Source organism: Grus americana, chromosome 23 (genome assembly GCF_028858705.1).
Source record: "Grus americana isolate bGruAme1 chromosome 23, bGruAme1.mat, whole genome shotgun sequence".
NCBI classification, from domain to species: Eukaryota; Metazoa; Chordata; class Aves; order Gruiformes; family Gruidae; genus Grus; species Grus americana.
Genome location: NC_072874.1, coordinates 4,184,166 through 4,204,015, shown reverse-complemented (window position 1 = coordinate 4,204,015; position 19,850 = coordinate 4,184,166). Strand labels below are relative to the sequence as shown.

The following is a 19,850-nucleotide window of genomic DNA, read 5'->3' as shown; positions in this document are numbered from 1 at the left end:
GGAAGAGATGTCGGTCATCTAAGGTGATGTCCACCAGGCAAGGGTTAGGGACAATTGCATGAAAGATGTAAACTCAGATTGCATCCATTAGGGTGTATGGAAGCTCCACATGGGTGCTGCCATTCAGGAGGTAAGTCGCTGGAGCTCTGAGGAATTCAGACTACAGCCATCAAGATGTCTTTTTTTTTTTTTCCCCCCCGACCCCCTGAATGGACGCGCCTCTTCAGCGCATGGTATCAAACCCCAAGTGGGTGCATGGCGTGGTTGGTCTGCAGGGTACGGCTATTAAGGAGTGCAGGGATCTGGGGCTTCTCTGAGGTCCTGCAGCCTCTGTCCGTGTTACTCCTCAGCAGTAGCATCTGCGATAGATTGAATATAAAACATAACTTTTTCAGAATGGTTTTAGTATGAGTATGGATGAAAATGGTAACATCCAGCACAGTCGAGCGTGGCAGGGCATCTAAAATCTCCCTCGATAGAGAGAATCATGCTGGTGCCATGCACGTGGTCATTTGTTAACAGCTTCCATGGGATGGCAAACACTGTTTGCAGGGGCTGAGCTGGAGTGGAGGAGGGGACTTGGACCTGGTTCTTAATTGATTTGTGCCATATTTGTGCAAATTTCTCTAAGGGAGCCTGATTTCAGTTGGGTGGGTAGCCCCCCCTTACCATAAACGGGGTGCTTCTCCTGCCATCTCCATTAAATCCCGTCCCCATGGCCCAGCTCCCATCACCCCATAAGAGTACCATTAACTCCCTATTGCGCCCCTACTTACTTCTCTTTGGCGTGGGCTCGGTGCTGTGTGGCTTGCCTGGCAGGCAAGACGTAGCAGACAGCTGGTCAAACAAATGTTTTCAGGGTCTGTGTGTTGGGACTTCAAGCTGTGCTGGCTGTTGGGGTAGGATTTTCTGAAGTGTAGCATACTGCACGAACTTTTTTTTTTTCCTAGGAGGGGTGGATTCTACAAACATAACTGAAATACTGTTCTGGTCTCCGGGATTCTTTCAGGTTTCCAGCAGGAGCTGGCTTTGTGCGATATTTGCTTGTGCAGGCCTGTAGTGCCACTCCTCAAGCACCTGATCTCAGCAAGAGAGGGTGGATCTGTACAAATACCACCCTAGGGCTAGTTGCAGGAAGGAATGGTGTAATAGAGAGTCCATTGTCATGGTGATCTGGTGGAAAACATCTAATTGGTATTAGTTAGGTCATCAGGAGATCAGTGAACAATTCTTATTCAGTCCGAGTGATGGAGGTTAAAGACTGCGCCTGGGATTCATTTAGAGGTCACTACACCAAAACAGGCTGATGGCAGTCCTTGCTTTAGTGTGGGAATAGCACTGCCTCGGTAGAAAGACTGTGTTTTGAGGTTTGTAGTATTTTTAGGAAATTTGATTGACTGTTCTTCTGTCTTGGCTCCAGGCAGGGGTAGTACAGATTAGGAAGTCCTAGGAAAGTTGCATTTATTCACTCGTCTCATCATGTCTGCTCTAAAACTTGGGGACCTGAATTTCAAGGGTGGCGTTTTTTTCATGCATCTGAAGAAATTTGATTTAGAAACCTTTATTCTACCAAAGGCAGCAGACACAAGGCACATGTTAAAAAAGGAAAAAAAAAAAAAAAGGAACTAGAACTGCAGTCTTGAATGCTGTGAATGTCAGTAACACTGCCCAGTGTTACTACATCAATATGGATTAATTGAAATGCGTAAGTGTAAATTAACAGCCTGTAGTGTTTTGGGAGACCTTGTTATATGTGAAAGAAGCAGTGTTTCTTGTGAATATTTAATTTTTCAGCCTAAATTTACCTTGTTGTGGAATATCTGTGCATTAAACTGCTACCTACTATGGGGAAAAGCCACTTACACTGATAATTCATCTTTCTTAATGATCCTTCCCCCATTCTTTCCTGTCCTCCGGAGATATGTCAGCATAAAACGACTTCTTCTCATTGGGTTTGTTCTTTGTGAAACGTCTAGGTTTGAAAGGGCAGCAGGAATCCTGCTGTAATTCAGAATGTAACTGTGGGGTTTAGCACCTGAGAAGAAACAGATGGGCTTCTGCTTCTCTGCGCCAACCTGTTGAAGTTTTCTTCTGGGGTTTTTGGGAAGTTGTGAACGATTCCTATACGTAGCTGGATGTACATCATGTGTCGTAACTTGCTTTGCAGCCTTCAAGCCCGATGGATCAGATGGGGAAGATGAGACCTCAGCCATATGGAGGAAACAACCCATACACACAACAACAGGGACCTCAGGCGGGGCCACAGCAAGGACATGGCTATCCAGGACAGCCGTATGGGCCACAAACTCCCCAGAGATATCCCATGGGAATGCAAAGCAGGACGCAAAGTACAATGGGCAGCATCTCATATGCACAGCAGGTAGAGCACCCAAACTTCTGTAGTCTCTGTTTACAGCAGGGGCAGGCAGAAGAGCATCAAAGTACTGTGTCTTCTGAAGGGACCACCTTCAACCAGGTTGGAATCAGTTGCTTAGGTAAACTGGCATTTCTTCAGGCTACGTGTTGTACCGCACCTGCATCCAGGTGTGATCGATGTACGGGGACCTGTGGAGTTCTTGCTTCCAAGAGAGGCAATGGCAGAGCAGTGAATCAAACAAGGGAAAAATAAATAGTGAGGGGAGTAAGATATTCTTTCCGTTGTGTTCTGTTGAAGACACGGCTGTTCTTACAGAAGAAATGACTTCAGGTCAGTTTTGGCTCATTACGTGATCCAAGTGGCTCCTCCTGTTTGTAGGATTCGAAAGGCTGCCACCTTTTTTGGAGCAAGCAGTCTTTCCTTTCAATGTTACTATCGTTGAAGGATGGTCAGATAGGGATCCCTAAAAACTTAGTTATGTTGCCTACTAAAATGTTGTTACTGCTAAGAATAATGTCATACACGAGTGACTTTTGCTGTTGCCTGGGAAGTATGTAGGTAGTGTCATTTCCAGTACGTTCCCAGTTAACTGCTCTGCACAGGTCTCTGACTTTTTTTCCTTCTTGAGCATAATCTTACTTTGTGTGTGTATGTAAAATACCTTCGTAACTGGTATAACTCTGTCCTCTTCTCCTGTAGATTCCTCCTTACGGACAGCAGGGCCCCAGTGCATATGGGCAGCAAAGCCAGACTCCATATTACAACCAGCAAAGCCCTCACCCCCAACAGCAGCAGCCTCCGTATTCTCAGCAGCCTCCATCCCAGACACCTCACTCTCAGCCTTCTTATCAGCAGCAGCAACAGCCTCAGTCTCAAGCTCCGCAACTTCAGACATCGCAGCCTGCATATTCTCAGCAGCAGTCCCAGCCGCCCCATCAGCAGTCCCCAACTCCATATCCTCAACAGCAGTCCACAGCCCAGCAACATCAACAGAGTCAGCCTCCCTACTCACAGCAGCAGTCACAGTCGCCCTACCAGCAGCAGCAACAAACTCAGCAGACGGCTTCCTCGGCTCTTTCTCAGCAGTCATCCTCATACCCTCAGTCACAGCCGCAGCAGCAGCAGTCTGCGTACTCCCAGCAACGCTTCCCCCCTCCTCAGGTAGGCTGTGTCCTGCTTTGTTTCCTTCTGTAAGTGATTTTTAAATGAACTTGGGCAAATCCTTTTCTTTGTGCAATACAGTTGGTTGAACTACATGTCAGCAGTGGCTGGAATGATTAGGGTAATAGATGTGTTGCCTTCTCTGTTGTGTCTAGATCTGTATCTCTTACAGAGAGATACTACAGTGGTAACACGCTAAGCCGTGCTAATACTGCAGTTTTGAAGAGTAGTGTAGAGTAAATGCTGCTGATTGGCAATACCAGTCCACAGGATTTTGTACAGGAATGGTTTTCACGCTGTGGTCTGCAGAAGTTCTCCAGGTGGTTTACAGAGCTGCTCGGTTTAGCACAATAGCAGAACACAGTTTGCAGAGTGACACGTAGATGGTGACGGAAGAGTTTGCTCTTAAATGTAAAACTTGGCTTTAGGGAGGAAGAATAAAGCAGCAAACAGGTGGAATTGAAGATAAAATCACGAAGCAGATTTTTTTTTTAAATCAAATTTATTTTCAGCAAGGCTTAATAGCCTTTTAATAGTTGTGTGAAAAACTAGCTGGGACCTTTCAGCAAACATTGCAATGCATTGAAGGTAGCTTTTGAAAAGTTGAAGATTTAATTGACTTGCCTTGTTTGTGTAATGAAGTCCTTAGAGCTATCGTAAGATGTTAGAAGATGAAGAAGCTAAGTGGGCAGTCTCCCAGGAAAGTCTCTGTTCTTCAGGATCTGTAATAAGGGAAAGCCAGAGAATTACTCTTCTGTCATGGTTTAGATGACTTCTCCCAATGCTCCGTGGCAGTCCGGCAGTGTTTGTCCTCCTGCAGAGCAGTAGGCGTGCTGGCTCAAACACTTTGCCGTCTTATTTCCTGTTTCGGGCAAATGTCACCGAGGGTACATAGTTCTTCCACAATGTGAGAATATACCAGAGCAATTCCAGCAGAGCTTTTATTTTATTCCCATTTGTGGTTTTTTTGGTCTTTCTTGATGTTTCAGGAGTTATCTCAAGACTCATTTGGGTCCCAGGCATCATCTGCTCCCTCAATGGCTTCCAGTAAAGGGCAAGAAGATATGAACTTGAATCTTCAGTCCAGACCTTCTAGCCTGCCGGTGAGTGGTGAGCTGATCTGGAAGTGAGTGGGGCGAGGGCAATCAGAAGCACAGCAGGATAAATTAGCACTGGTAGTATTCCACATGGAAATGGGAATGATGGAGGCTGCCTGTGCTTTTTACTAAGTCATTAGTTTCTGGCTTCCCACTGGAGATTAAATGTAATTTACAAAAGTAATGGATTTGAGAGTAAAGTTTAACCCTAAATACTCTGGTCTGCATGTCTAGCTAAAAGAATTTTTTTTTTTTGTATGTGCAGCGTCTGAAATACCTGACTGCTGTTAGGGTAGACCCTGACCTTCAGGGGAAAATGTCTCATTTTTGGGTTGGTTTCTTGTTCCTTCAGCCCACTGTTGCACCGGTGGTTAGCAGACTGGCAGCACGGTTCCCTTTCTGTGTCACTGGATCCTTACATTGCTGATGTAAGCTTCTTTGGTCCAATCTGACTGAACAGTTGGTGAAAAAGACAAGTTTATTAGTACCTGGAGTGAGGAAGATCAGTCACAGATAGTTCCTTCCTTGACAGATGGAGAATTATATTTTCTTTTGCATTCTAAATCTGCTTGCTGTATGTACAGTGAACAGTTGGGTACGAGATTAATGCCTAGTGTTCCAGCAGTTTTTGGACCAGAATAGTTTAACTTTGGGTTAAAACTTCATCAAGAAAATGGAGAAGGGTTAAAAGTGTAGATTAGTTTGCACAAGTTGGTGTGTGCCTCTGACGTGCAGGAAAAGTTTTGAGCTGCTGAGTTCTGATTTTGCTAGTTATTTTCATGCAGTAGGAAGTGAGTGAGCTTTTATTTTTTTATTTAGCCGCTGGCTAAGTCAGTTTTCTAAGCTGCAGTTGGATTGGCCGGAGGAGAGTGAGCTGTGTATATAGCAAAGTTATTTTTGCTCTCAGCAATGAGAACGGCTTTGTTGTGAGCCCCTTGAAATAATTCCTTTGGATTGTGGGTACAAATTGTCACCCAAAATACAAAGTGATTTTAGTTCTGACCACCTAATGGGAGTAGTTGTGGGTTGTTTCTTTTTTCTTTCTTTTCCTTTTTCCACACCCCCCCCCCCTTCCCCTTTTGGACCCTGATTACAAAGATTTAATTTGTTCTGAGGCCTGGGGAAAAATCCTTTTAAATAGCATTTTTCTTTCCACTCTGCCTCTCCACAAGTTCTTCCATGTGACCCATCTTCTGGCGAAGAATGTAGGAAAAGTGAAGCCACTGAAGTAATTGAAGAAATTGCTCTAGCTCCGAACGGTGGGAAGTCCTGTTTAGTAGCATTGTTGATAGAGCCTTCATGAATCCTACCAATCAGCGCCCTCTGACTCAGATTATAGGAATTAGTTGCTCTGCTTAGCAGAAGTGGCTCCTTCTCAGCACCAAGTGGGAGTTTGTTTTATACCTTGTGGTTAAATGTATTTGGCCCCTTTCAAGTTTTCCCTTTTCCCAAGCAGTTTAAGAAAAGATACCCGTCTCTGCTGTAAGAGTGAAGGAACGTAGACATGAGGGAATTTGATCTGGTTCAGAAGTTTTAAATGTGCACCAGTTTTTGATCAGGTACTTTGCGGGTTTGCTGAAGAGAAATGTAGGGTGCAGAAAATGGGTCCAGCTTTTAGAACGGCCTAGCTATAAAGCTTGTTTCTGTCTTAAACAGATTTTATAGTAATTTTGTTTTCCTGACTTTATCACCAAATAATTTGCATTTAAGAAGTCAAGCAGTCCTTAGCTTACCCAACCCCAGTGTATTTTTGGGCCTTCTCTTCCTTAGTTAACAAAAACTAAAAAAAGGGAGACTCCCTGCAGAAACTCACCCTTATTCTTGTATGTGTTTCATTGCTCTTTGTCCTCTAGCTAGGATCTTGTAGGACAAGACCAGCACCCTTGTCTGTAAATTAAAAATGCATCAGCTGGTGATATTGCAGAATGGTTTAAAGGGAGGACCGCTGAGGTGTACGGGAGCCAACTCTTTGTTTCAGTGATCAATCTCTTGCAAGAAGTTTGGCCTGGGGATGCTTAGAAACAAAAGAGCTGCGTGAAAGGGTGCTATCAATTTCTTTTTATCTTCCTTATATTGCTTGATCTGTCTGTTTTAGAAAGTTTTATCCTACTCGGGAGGATTCCTGGATCCCTGTTTTGCCATTATGTATGACTTACAGAAGCATAGTTAGTTTGTGGGCTTTTAATTTTTTTGTGGAGTTCTGAGCCCTTTTCCAAGCCGCAGTGGGGGACGGAATAGCTCACTGAGTATCTTGGAATCGGGGCAAATTGTGCCATGCTTCATCTTTAATTAAACATAGATCAGCTCCAGCAGGAAAAGGAGGTTGCTGCTTTTTAGGTAATTATGAAGTGTTAAATTTATGTACCTGGTGCCTTTATGAGTCTTTGGCCTTTACACATTAATGTTGGAATTTTAAGCAATAAAGGGGAGAATCAGCCGATCCTATTGCAATTTCAGGAGGTGATGATCTCCTAAATGGTGACATTGTCAAGTTGTTCAACTCCTGTGAGTTCTTGCTGGCTTTGTTAGGATCTGCCTGAGAAATGTCATGTTGATCATTCTGGGTGAGGGTCTTCAAGATATCTTCCCGATAATGATCTTTGTGTCACTAACTAAACTTTTTCCTGATGATATTTCTGTACTCGGACTTTTAACAGCAGAAGAGTCAAACTACTGATTTCTCTAATGCTTTCTCTGCTCATCTGCAAGAAGCAAAATGTCTGGTCTTCCATTTCTGCTTGTGTTATAGGCTGTTGTGAAGTATTTACTGGTTTGTTCTTCCCTTTCTGAAGACTATACTTGCTGTATTTTGGGGGAGAATGCTGCTGCTAACTTGAACTCACTGATGCCTTTTAAAGAGCAATTCCTCCATGTGAGTGTCCTGGCTGGTAGTCTTTTTTTTTTTTTTTCCCCCTGTAGCAGGCTAGGTGAAGAATTTCTCTGAAGAATTTGCTGCTTCCCTAGGGAGGCTCTGTCAGGATTGCGGCTAAACTAAACTTAGATTGCTATCGCGTATGGGAGAAGCGAAGTGTAGTTTTTTGTGTCTGGGTGTAATAGAGGAATAGTAATCCTTAGTATAAATCTGTTTCTCCCAGGAGATTCCCTAGACTCTTCTCCTTAGCACAGAATTCTTCCTGGCAAGTTGTATCCAGTTTATTCAGTGTCTTTACCTTTTGAAGCTTGGATTCCGAGTCTGTAGGAGTCAAATATTTCCAGCTATTAATTACCTTCTGCTTAGACATGGAAGGTGCTGGTAGCAAGTACAGGGGAAGTGAAGAGGTGCTAGGACATCCATTTGGGTTTGGATTGGAAATCAGTTCTGCTGCAAAGTTCTCTGGAGTTTTAGGCTCGTTGGGAGAAATTTTTGTATCTCATTATAGAACGTGCAACAGATTGTTATCTTGCCCCAATCTCTGTCTTATGGGCTGCCTTGGAGGAGTTGAGTGCGAGTTCCTGACGTTTTTGAGATGGATGTGGAGTAGAGCATTGAGGCAGTGGTTGCCACACCAGGCTGTTCGTACCTTCCCAACCACAGAATTTGATACCTGTGGTGTTAGGACTTCCAGGTTGGCCCCAAAAGCCATTTATAAAGCAAAACTGATTTGATACCAGTATATATTGGCTTGTATTTGCTTTTCACTAGACCTCCTGGGATTTCTTCAGTGAAGCTTTCCTATTTGTGGAAGCCAAAACTGTTGTGAGAGGTACTGTTTTCAGCAGTGCTTCGCTAGGAAAGGTTCTGCATGGGGTGGGACTTCTGGCCGAGCCAGGAGGACAAATACTGGCAAAGTTTTGGAGGGCCTGAAATAGCAAGGTTGCATTTGAGTTTTTGTCACAGCGAACACATAATGAAGCAAACTGGGACAGCTTGGACAGAAGTTTCAGAATTCCCATCCCAGAATGTCTTCAGTTTGTTTTGGTGAGTGTACTGCGTAGCCTGAGGGAGAAACCCCATCCCTTTTCTGGGCAACTTATTTTCATCTTGATGTGGTGTGGAAATCCGTTTTAATTTCAATATTTTGCACTATCGGAAAACTGTTTTGCTTATTCAGCTGCATTTCACTTTGGTTCATCTCTGACTTTAGATCTGAAAAGTGTCTTGTCAATGGCAGAAAGGAATATAACCAAGGGAAAAGATATTCCTGATCCACGTTTAACTTCTGAATGTGCGTTTTGGTCTTAGCTCTTTGCAGATTTAGCAAAATCAGGTTTTGTGAGGAGGGGCGAGGAACGAGACTGCTGACGTTTTGCTTGTGCAGAAGGAGCCCTTCTGTGAATATCCACAGCAGTTGTGCGGTATTTTTGTTTGATTACCTCTTCCTTTCTTGAGTAGTTTCTGAATTTGGACACTGGAGGTTGCCAGGGAAGCACTGTTTGGATTTTCCATTCTTATGAAGCGGTCATTTCAACTTGCACTCTCCAGGTACTTGAAGTGGAATAAAGTTGAGCTCTGTCAGCTGCGTCCCCTGACCTGGAAATAATCAGTGCAACAGGCTGAAATGCAGCAAAAAACTGTCTGAAAGCTGTCGTGGATGGGCAGGGAGGTGCAGCCCAGGAAATGAATGTTTTCTTAAATTCTTTGAGCTCAAAATGAATCATTTTGACAATTTCTTTTGGGAGAGGGGAAAAGAACCTTTTATAGTTGAACTTGCTGGTCACTTCAGGCTCTTTTTTTTTCTTCCTTTCTTTTTTTCTTTTTCCATATGGGACTTCCTGCTTCTGTTTGGTTTGTATTTGGCCTTTTGAGCTTGTCTTATTGCTTGCCTTAAGAGAGGGATTAGTGATGTATGCATTTCAAAGCAGGGTAGCTGCATGCTTCGGTGCCTGGGCATCACAGCGGATGTGCAGATAAACACACCAGCACCCGAAGGCTTACCCCGAGGAGCACGATACCTGAAACACTGCTATTGGAGAGATCGGTGCATTCCAGTTAATGTCGATATGAAGGTTTCTATCCCAAGTTATGGGGATATGGGGAGATGAAAACATTTTTTTCCTGACCAAGACTCCTCTGCCTAAGCTTTTCTTGGTGTGCGATTGTGGCTGTCATTTCTGTGTGGTTTCTTGAGAAGGCTGTGCCTTTTTTTTTTTTCTTTCTTTAATTATTTTAATTTTTTTTATTTTGCTAATAACCTCTACAGCTGTGGAGTGCCACTCGCAAAGCTACCCCAATCTTCCAGCCACTCCAGTGACATGTTTCACGCCTGTGACCTGCTTCTCAGGGTTGCTCAGCTATTTGTCCATGTGGCAATTTTCTCTCCTCCCACCCCTTCCTCCGGGTTTGAACTAAGCTAATCCGACCTGGTGCTCAGGAGGAAACTCCCCACCCCGCGCCGCATCACTCCGGGCTGCGCAGAGCCCTTCGCCTCCGCTGCCAATAAGCGTCCCTTTCAAGATGATGCCGCACGGAGCCACTGATGCAGCTTCGCCGGAGCCTGCGCTGGCAGCGGAGCTGAGCTATGCTCGATGCCGGGCTCGTTTCCTGTTTCTATTCTGGTCGCGAGCGGCTCTGCTCTGCTTCCTGCCTGCACGCCTCGCACAGATTCCCCTAACCCCCAGCCTTTCGTTTTCTTAGGAGCGATTTCGGTTACGGACCCAACTGAAAGAGGAGACAGCGACCTCCGCGTGGAGGTGGGCGGCAGGGACGGCTGGCAGCTCGCTCGGGAGAGAGATGGGCTCTTGTTCTTTTACGCCTGTCCAGAGTGACTAGGCGGGTCAGTGTTTAATCAGGAAATTGCTGTAGGATGACCAGTTCTGGTCTTGGATCCCGAACAATAGTCTGTGCTCTGTCACACGCATCCCCTGCGCTGCCGCAGCCTGAAAATACGGAGCTGCTCCTTGCGCCATAGCTGCTGGAGCACACGACTCACGGGGTGATCCTCTGCTTTTAAACACGCTGTCAAGAAGCTCGTTGTTGTGGGGCAGGGAAATCAGTTTTTCACTTCCTTTTTGCTGCTGACTTGCTGTCATTGGAAACCCTTTAAAATGTGCGGAAGCCTCTTGTTGGTCTGATGTTGGACGTACTAGCCTCATCCTCTTCCCTTTCCATCAAAACTTAACCCTGCCAGAGGTCCCACGCCACGCAGGGGAGGGAGATTCCATGTTGGTGTGACCTTTATCTGCTGCATGGAGCGGTTGCAGGGATAAATGAAGGTGTTTAACTTCAGCTGACAGTGCTGCACGCGTTTTAAACGCTGCCACACCTGAGCTTTCAGTTTACAGGAATCATTTTCCTGTTAATGTCCTTTTGGCATGCTGGATTGACTTGTCTTGGAGACATGCACGATCATAAATGCTGTGAAGAAAACTCTTTCCACATGGCGCTCAAATGTGGGGCATGGCAGGGGCCCAAGGCTCGGTCTGCTGCTCCGTTCCCTTGCTGCAGCGGCCACGCTGCTCGGATGGGCTTGTGCCCACACCCTCGTGGGTACAAGGTTCAGGCCGTGATTTCAAACAAGGCCTGGTAATTGGTGGAGGAGTTGTGTAATTGGTTTTTATTATAGTTTTGAATCGAGTCTTACCCAGGCAAATACAATCCTTTATTAAAAAAAAAAAGAAAAAAAAAAAGAAGTTGAATTTCCTGAAATGACAAGAAGTGACATCTCTAGGAATTGACTGTTCTGGCACCCTGACCCTGAGGGTTCTACATCAGCGTCTGGCCTGGGCCAGGTTTCCATGGTTATGTTACCTCTTCCCGTGCGCACTCGCTGCTCTGAGCCGGGGCGAGAGGAGAATTTCCTTGATTCTTTCCAAACATATCTTCAGTTTCTCTGTCCCACCCGGATCAGCGGTACCCAGGTGCACTATTGCAGACAGGTTCTTGCCTGAATGGAAGTGGTTTCTCTAGAAACGCCCAAGCTAGCAGCGTCAGGGGGCTCAGCCGTACAGCCCCTCATATCGCTCCATCGCTGCCTCCCCACAGGTACGACGGACTTTGGGAAGGAGCTGTCAGCTTTCTGCTGCCTCTTCAGCAGCTTTTTCCAGCAAGAGGACCACCGGGTTCATCAGGCCTTCAAATACCTGATGCCTTAGAAATCTTGTTCTCTCCTAAAATCTTCCTTCCTTCTGCCTTTGTAGAAATTGATTCTGTCACTCTCAATTGTTTCAGAGAGGCCGATAATAATACTAAAAGCTGAGTTGTCTTAAAATCCAAAGTGTTGGCCTGAACAGGGGCCTTTTTAATTTTTTAATTATTTCGAACTCCTGCCTTTGCTGCATTTCTTTGCCCACCCTAACTCGTGTGGTTGGCATGGTGGCATAATCACATGCTGAGATGACTAAATGCTTTGGAGTCTAAATTGAACACATTGGAGACTGGAAAGCGCCTTCCAGAGGAAGCGCTGCTGGGGATTTGGAATATCCTTACGGCTGGCAATAAGAGGGTAGCTTCCTGCCTCTTAGGGGATGTAGTGTTTTACGTGATTGGGGAGTTGTCTTTGGGCTGAGGTAGGTGACTTAAAAACCTCTGGAAGAAAACCAAAAGCTCTTTAAATAAACAGGTGCCTGGACTAGTTTCTCGCTTGCATTTGCCTTCCCAAGGCCTGGTGTCAGACCAGCCTTTCTGATTGATTTTTCTCGCTCCCCCTGCATCCCCACCACCCTCCAAAAAATCCGTGTTGCTGAGACCATCCTGTGATGCTGCTGCTCATTGTGCCTGGGCTCCTCCGTGCTTCTTTCCTGCAGATTGTTTTAGCATTGCTGTTGAAGCCGGAGGTTTTACCCTTTCGTGTGGCAACGCTGCTGCTGGGTGCCTGGGCCAACTTCTGTGTTAGCCAAAGTGATGCTACTCTGTCAGGCAAAACTTGAGCGTTTACCACTGCTGCTTTGAACACTTTATGTTTTATCAATGTTTAACTAAACCTGGGAGTACTTTTTAGAAGCTGAGCTGCTTTCAAAGGGTTAAACAGAAACTCTTGTGGAGAGTTTTGCTGCTGCATTTCCCAGGGTCCCGCAGAAGAGCTCAGCACCCAGCGCTCCCCAGGTGGGAATGCTGGCCTTCCGCATGGTGGGCTTTCTCTTCAGCGACATCTTGTTCTGTGGATGAATCATGTTACTCCTTCTATACTTTGTGCTGCAACTACAGCTTTTGAATCTCTCCAAAGACTGAGAATATGAAATTTGTGTCTGCTCAGTGTTTGGAGGGGGAGGAAAGCCCCCCTTCCCACTCCTCCCCTCTTTTTTTTAATTTTATTTGGAGGGGAAAGAGAAGGAGGGGTGGCACAGGGTAGGAGCAGTAGATGTGATTAAAGCTCCTGCCGAGTAGATCTGTGGGAGTGGAGTATCGACCTCTGAAAAATCAATGGCTGCTGCAGTAGCTGTGCTAGCTGTTTTGCAAGGTCTCCCGTTGCAGGAATGTAGTAAAGCCAGCAACACTTCCGTCTATCGTCCTCCCTTTTTATTTTGTACCTGCTTTCTGCCAAAGGACCAGACTCACCTAGATTTACTGAGGTGGATTAAAACAGCAGCTTATTTTTGCAATCAGAGTAAAATTTCTTGTGTGACACCGAGCCCCTCCTCCTGCCAGCCTCCTTTCCAAATGTTCTTTTTCCTGCAGTGCAGCTAGAGCCAGCAGCTCCTATCAGTTTGTCTAAAGCCAGCCTGGAAGAATGAGCTTTTCAGCTTCTTTTTTGAGCAAGGAAACTGCACGAATCTCCCTTGCATGTTCTAGTCCCCATCTTAGGTTTGTAATTGTCAGCGCTGATGCCTGAGAGGAGCTTAAACTCCTCGTAAGGGAAGGGAATATGGACTCCAGCTAGCAGAGGCTGGAGCCTTGATAGTGTTACCTTCTTGATATTTGTTTTAGTGGGCAGGTGTTTTTCCCTTGAAGTAGTAAAAGTCTAGCACTTATTTCCTTATTTCATAAGGACTGCTTGAGTGAGTAAGTGGCATGTAATAGGTCCTGAATGTTTTTATGCATGCTTAGTTTTGTAATCAGGTTCTTGGGTTTTCCTCCAAAAGAGCTTGCTGCAGAACCAGAGAACTGTCTAGTTCGTAGTCGTTCACATGTGGTCCTTGCTCAGAGCAGAGGTCCCTTCCTTTCAGGGATGTATCTGAGGGGCCAAACCCAGTGATTTCATTGCTTAATTAAATCCCTTTGTTCCTTCCAATTGCTGATCTTGTCCCATTTTGAAGGGGGATAGAAGAGGCAAGACTGTGAGTTGAAAAAGCTTTCATAAATCGTAGAAGTGCACTGTGCAGCTCGTGCTAGTGTGGCAGTGATCTTCTTCCTGGGCGTTCCCTATTTTTTTATGCCAGGAGAAAGTCATCTTTCCCTGTTAAACTAAAAGCAAACTTTTCAGCGCCTTGGAGAGTAAGAGGTGAGAGCTATGTGGCAGTGGAGGAAAGCAGTATGTGGTCAAGGGGGCACCAGCTTGTGTTGCTGGGCTTTGGTTATATTTGATTAGTCTTTAGTCATCTTGAGTAGCTCGGGAATGTGAATGGAGATGCTCCCCACATGTGTATGAACACAAAATCAATAACAGCTAAACTGACAGCTTTGGCTCTTGTCCGGCCCATACTGCACACCAAGACTGATCATCATTGAGAAGGTGCTTTTGGTTCTGTAAAGATGGACTCGTTATCTTCTGCGCAATAACTGGTGGTAGAAGGGCGAATGGTGGTCTGCCCTGAGGAAACTGGTATATTTTTGGGATAGGGCAGGACTTGGAAATCTGCTTTGGATTTGGAATAGTTCTCTTTCTTCTCATGGCAATGGTAGGAGTTTACCTTCCTGCCCAGGGTGTTCAGCAAGCCTGCAGCTGCCTAACAAATGCCGAGAGCCAGTGCTCAGTGGGTTTTGTGTCTCTGGTGGTACGTGCTGATGGTTTTTGTCAGAATTTTAAAGCATGGCAGGCGAAATTCAGCTGGTGGTGATGCAGGGCTTGCAGGAGTGTGGGCCTCCGCTAAGCTGGACCAGCTCAGATACTGGAAAACTCCATTCTGACTCTTTGATTTGTCAGCAAGAAAAAAACTTTGGAGACAGTAGGTTATGACTCTCTCTAGATGAAAAGTATCGACTGGATTTCTACTGTAGCTTGTGTTCCCCAGCTCCGACTTCTGGTTTCTGCTGGGGAAGCAATCTGGAAGAGGCATGCAGTAAGTAGGAAGGCAGAGTCCTCTCCAGACCCTTCCATCACATCTGTGGGAATCTCAAGTCAGCTTTGCGAGGCATCTCCTTGGATGTGATACAAATATGTGTCTGATGTAAACGGAGCACGGTGAGGTCTCCAGGCCGCTTTGTGTTACGAGATGGAGTGCTTTGTGAAGCATAAGATGCAAGACTTGGTTGTCTGTACTGTGGAAGGAGGAATGAATCTATCCATTTCCCCAAAATAGCAGGGAGATCCTAGCTTGCCAGTCAGCAGTGTAATTTTCACGATAGAGAGGTTTTGAGGTATTTTGGGTGTGGAAATAAAGGGGAAGGAAAGGACAAGCTTGTGATTTTTAAGCGTTGATAGTTCTTGAATGAGTGGAAAAGAAACAGCAGAGAAAATGAAATTGTAATAGAAAGTAGGTATTTCAATTAGTCAGACGCAATGAAGAGGCTTTTTTCCTTTCAGAAAGAATCGGGGAATAAATTTAGCCATTGTTCTCTGGTCTTGCTTGGAAGCATCTTTATGGAAACAACTGGCCTTACAGAATTTATAAGCTCCACCATGTGCTCATCTCCAGATCATAATTTCCTTGAGTGCTATCTAGTGATCTGATAGTGCCTACAATCATTACAGTCGACTGCGCTCCTTCCCTCTTCCCCCACACTTTCCATACCCACTTAACGCTGGGGATGGGCTGGGGAGTAGTAGAGGAAGGCTGCAGTCCCCAGCGAGGAGATCAATTTGCTTTCTGGTCAGTCTTCCTGCTCTTCCAGATCAGTGGGATGGGCCAGAGCAGAGCTTTGAATCGCCTCTCCTCTGGAGTTTTGTTACCTTGATCTTAAGTATTTCTTGTTTCATCTTTATGTTTGTTTAACAAATGAGCTTGTATCAGATAGTGAAATGGTGGATCCTCTTTTCAGATAAAAGAAAACCTTGCCTTTTCCAGCATAAACTAACCGGCTCCCTTGTGTTGGTCATGCCAGGACTCGCAACCCTTTCCCTGAGATAGATGAACTCCTCTGCCCCCTCCTTTGGGTACCAGATTGTGTGATTTCAGGCATGGTTTTGTTGTGGTGTGAAAAGAAGGTGTTAGCTGCTGAGTCCTTGTTTGTCAGCAGTACTGACAAACCCATGCTGGCATCGGCGAGGGTTGGGCAACCAATCGCAGCTGGAACAGTTATCGTTTCAGGGTCCCTGTGGGCTTCCGCTATCAGGTCACATCCCAAAATAACACTGGGCAGTATTTCAAGTGAAGAAACTCAGGCTTTGGGGCTGCAGCCAGCCTGGAGTGTGAGATTCTGTGTGAAATAGTTGGAGTCCCTCCAGCGTTTTTGATCTGCATGGCAGATGAGCAATAAAATGCATAAAAAAACACATTGGAAACACGTGAGGAAATTCTCCAGACCCTGACGTTTCCTTCAAGTTGGCAGAGTTACTGCTGTCGAGCCTCACCTCCTGTCTCGGCTCGATTGGCTGTGCTGGCGGGAGGAGGGAAGGGGAGAGCCCTTCTCCTGGTGCTGCTGTGATTTCCAGGTCTCCTTCTGATGCTCTGTGGGAGGCAAATAAAACCTCACTGGCCCTCTCCTCTTGGGCTTGATCCAGAACCCACTGACGGCAGCAGGTCTCTGTTATTTCAATGAGATTTTTCTTTTCTTTTTTTTTTTCTTTTTTTTTTTTAAAGGCTTCTCTGCTACGGCCGTCCTTAAAACGATCTGTAGAGAGATTGAGAGATTTCTTTTTCCCCCTAGTTTGCGGTGCACTTAAGTAAATGGGATATCAGAGCTGGAGGATGTCCTTTAGGTTTAGTTTAAAAAAAAAAAAAAAAAAAGCAACAACCCAACACTCTCTGCCTTGATGGTTGGCATCCTGAGAAAATAACTTGATAGGTGGAAAACAGCTCTTTACTGATTAGCTGCTTGCACTTAGGCATTCCGGTCCTTGCTGCTCTCCTTCCCCTTGCAGGAGTCGCACTTCTGAGAAACTTAGTCCTGCTGGATAACACGCTCAGAAAATGCTGCTGTGCTGGCAGAGTGTTTCTTTGCTGGGAAATGACTTTATTGTTGGAAATCATAAAACTTGCAGATCTTGAGAGGTGAAAGTCACTTTATGAGTTACTTGATTTTTACAGTCCTGTTTCAATTCGTGTCCTAACATCCAAGAAAGGCTGACATGTAATTCACTTTTAACTTATTTAAACTGATGATCTGAGAGCCTGATCCACAGCCCTATAGCTAGAAGGCCAACTTTTCCTATATGTGAGGTCCGTGATGGTATGCTAGCAATGCAGAGGGGCCCTTGCTCACACGTCTAAAGCAACCCTGTATTAACCTGCTTAATTAAAACTGAACGTTTTTAAATGACTTGCAGTACTTAGGTTAAGCTTTGATGCATAGGCAGGTCGAAGGCATCAGCTTTAAAGATTGTTATTGAGTTACTTAGGAGTTAATTTTCAAACAGTTTTTAACATTGCTTCATTTTATGTCTTGCAGATATTTTCGTGCCTGGCATTACCAAGTCATATCCTCTTAGTCTGCCCAGTTTACGTACGAATATTGCTTGTGCCATGTAGCAGACAGTGACCTTCTCAGATCTCAAACCTTCTCTTTTGCCTCTTGGAGAAGCATGTCACACTCTGATAATGAAAGGAAACTCACGTTTCGCCTTGCACACTTGCTCTGTATCTGTCCTTTCATGCCAGTATTTTGTCTCAGGTGTATGTTTAGAATGTGTTTTTTTTCCTTTGAGCCTAAAAATCTCTCCTCTAGGTAGCTATAGGCTCTGCCCCTCGGGTCTGGAGGTTTAACTGCTCTGAAATGCCGTACCTGCATAAGCTCACGGTGGTGGGGATTTTAAAACTGTAAGGAGTTTTGGCCTTCAGCTTCATTCCAGTGGTGATGAAAACAGTGTTTGGATGCATTTGGTGATTCAGACTAGAGTACCTTAATACCAGTATTTCTGCCCAATTTTAGGTTGGGCTGAGTTGGCTTCTGGACATTCTGATCCCTTTGTTGACTTAGAGGAGAATCTAGATGTGTATCTTATACTGGTGGCTGAAGTTAGAGGCAGTGAGTCTCAGGGAGAGGAGTGTTTTGCTCTTGATTGTTTGTGTTGGTTGATGCTTTTTAATGCAAAATGTTGGAAATACTGTCTCTTTACTCCCACTTCAGATGGTTTCCACGGTAGGAATGTGGGGTTTGTCAAAGTTGTCCGGGGGAAAAAAACAAGTAGCTGCGTAAAGGAGCAGTGCTTTTGATGTTACAATAGGAAGGTAGTGAAAATTGAAAGAGCTCTTAGACACTATTTTTAGGCTTTTTCTGCAGTTTTTTAGCTTTCATTGAAATAAAACAAAGCTTTTTTTTTTATCTCAGGAAGATAATACTTCAGCAGTAAGCAAATATACCTCTGAGACTGTTGTGCAGGAAATGATCTCTCAAACAGAAGCAGTAATGGAAGGGGAGGAAGGACGTGCTATGCACTAAGTCATCCCACCAAGTGACTGGCGTTTTCAGCTCAAATGTAGCATTTGCCAGCATTCGTTAGGAGTGTTTTGATCACATTCCGCTGTTAAAATAGACAAGATTGCCCTGCTGCAGCAGACAACCGAATGTGGTGCAGCTGATGCCCCACTCTCCCCTTCGTCCTTCTGAATGTTGCTGTCTATCCAACAAGTGTGATGAGGTGGTTGGATATCTCCCGGGTTGTTTTTTATTCTTCCCTAACTCCAGTTTTCCACCTCCTAGGATGTGGTGACGTGCTGTTTTCCAGCTTAGATGATGGGGACATGCTGTCAGAGCCTTTTCACACATCACCTGGCAGACAGGTGTTACAGAGTGATAGGGCTCTTGCTTGCTTCTGAAGACTGATAAGTTTGCGGTATCTTGTGTCTGAGGTCCTTCCGTACTGCTCAGAGCTGGGAAAACGTTATCCGAACTGCTGCTAAACAAGGCATCATCCAGTTGGTGTAAATGAGACCAGAGCGTCCAAGTTATTTATCAGTTGGCTTGGCCTTTCTGCATGGTGTTTTAAATGAGGTTGGCTCCATTGACGCTGGTCAGCTGAATTCTGTGCAGAGGCAGTTGATCTGAAATACCTTCGGGGCTCAGTCCAGAACACTTCTGATCCAGGGTTGATTGCTCTGAAAGACTTACAAAGGATAGGTGAAGTCCTGGTAAGCTTTGGTCTGCTGCTGCTTCACCTACTGTGATCCTTTGAATCTCTGGCAGAGATTTTAATCTAATCACTGGAATAGTTATAACTTCCCAGCTTTCTGTTCAAACGGGCCACTACTTACTCTGTCTTGGACTGTTACTGATTTACTCCTGGCCAAGCCTGAGTAGCTAACGCACCTTATTATCAAACAGCTGGTAAAATTGTGCATGTTTGATCTGCACATCATCTTCTTGGAAGTATCCCCATTTTTCAGACTTGCCAGCTGATTTTTGGTGCTGTCGCTTTGCAGTCGCTCCTGTGGCAATTGGAGGTTTCAATTTTCTTAGGCTTTTTGTGCTTTTGGATGCGTGCAGTAGGAAAGGGTGTTTTCTAGCCTTACCTTCAAGAAAAGCTGAACTTTATGGGCTGATATTGTAACTGCTAAGTTTTGCTATCTTTGAAGAAAGGGAAGTGGGAACCCTGAAGAGTATTTTATGATTTTCTTTTAAATCTCTGTTTAGTTTGTTTTTATCTATCTCAAGTGAGTAGTTTCCCTGCTCATATGAGGTTTATGAATTAATTATGGCGAGGCAGGCTGTTTTCTGTCTTTCAGAGGCTGAGCCACGTTTCTCTTCCAAGCCATGATCACGTGGACCGTCTCCTCTATTTGCAATTTCGCGTGTATTGTTGATGCATTCTTTAATTTCTAGCCTCTAAACTGAATTAAAAGAAGCAAGTAGGAGAATTAGCAAGTAGTTTGGACCATTGGCAAGCACTCAGCAAACCAGCTAGGGAACTCTTGGGTTCAGAGACAGGCAGCAGGATAAGAGACATTTGGCAGTTACCTCAGTCTGCAGCAGCCTTCGTTACTGACAGTAACATGAACAGAGTTCATTGATTTCTATTTGTAGTATGCCTGAGGGAGAAATGCACTCTTTCTTAGTGGTATGTGAGAGAACAGTCCCGTGTCTT

General features: G+C 45.0%; 1 protein-coding gene across 2 annotated transcripts in view; it reads left to right on the top strand.

The window, feature by feature from the left end:
- The window catches only part of ARID1A (AT-rich interaction domain 1A), a 60,718-nt gene that overhangs the window by 21,607 nt on the left and 19,261 nt on the right, over positions 1-19,850 (top strand). For both annotated transcript variants that reach the window (XM_054802777.1, XM_054802779.1), the window contains 3 exons: positions 2,168-2,380; positions 3,077-3,538; positions 4,528-4,641. In XM_054802777.1, the coding sequence (XP_054658752.1) occupies positions 2,168-2,380; positions 3,077-3,538; positions 4,528-4,641 (789 nt within the window). The remainder of the gene's footprint in view (positions 1-2,167; positions 2,381-3,076; positions 3,539-4,527; positions 4,642-19,850) is intronic.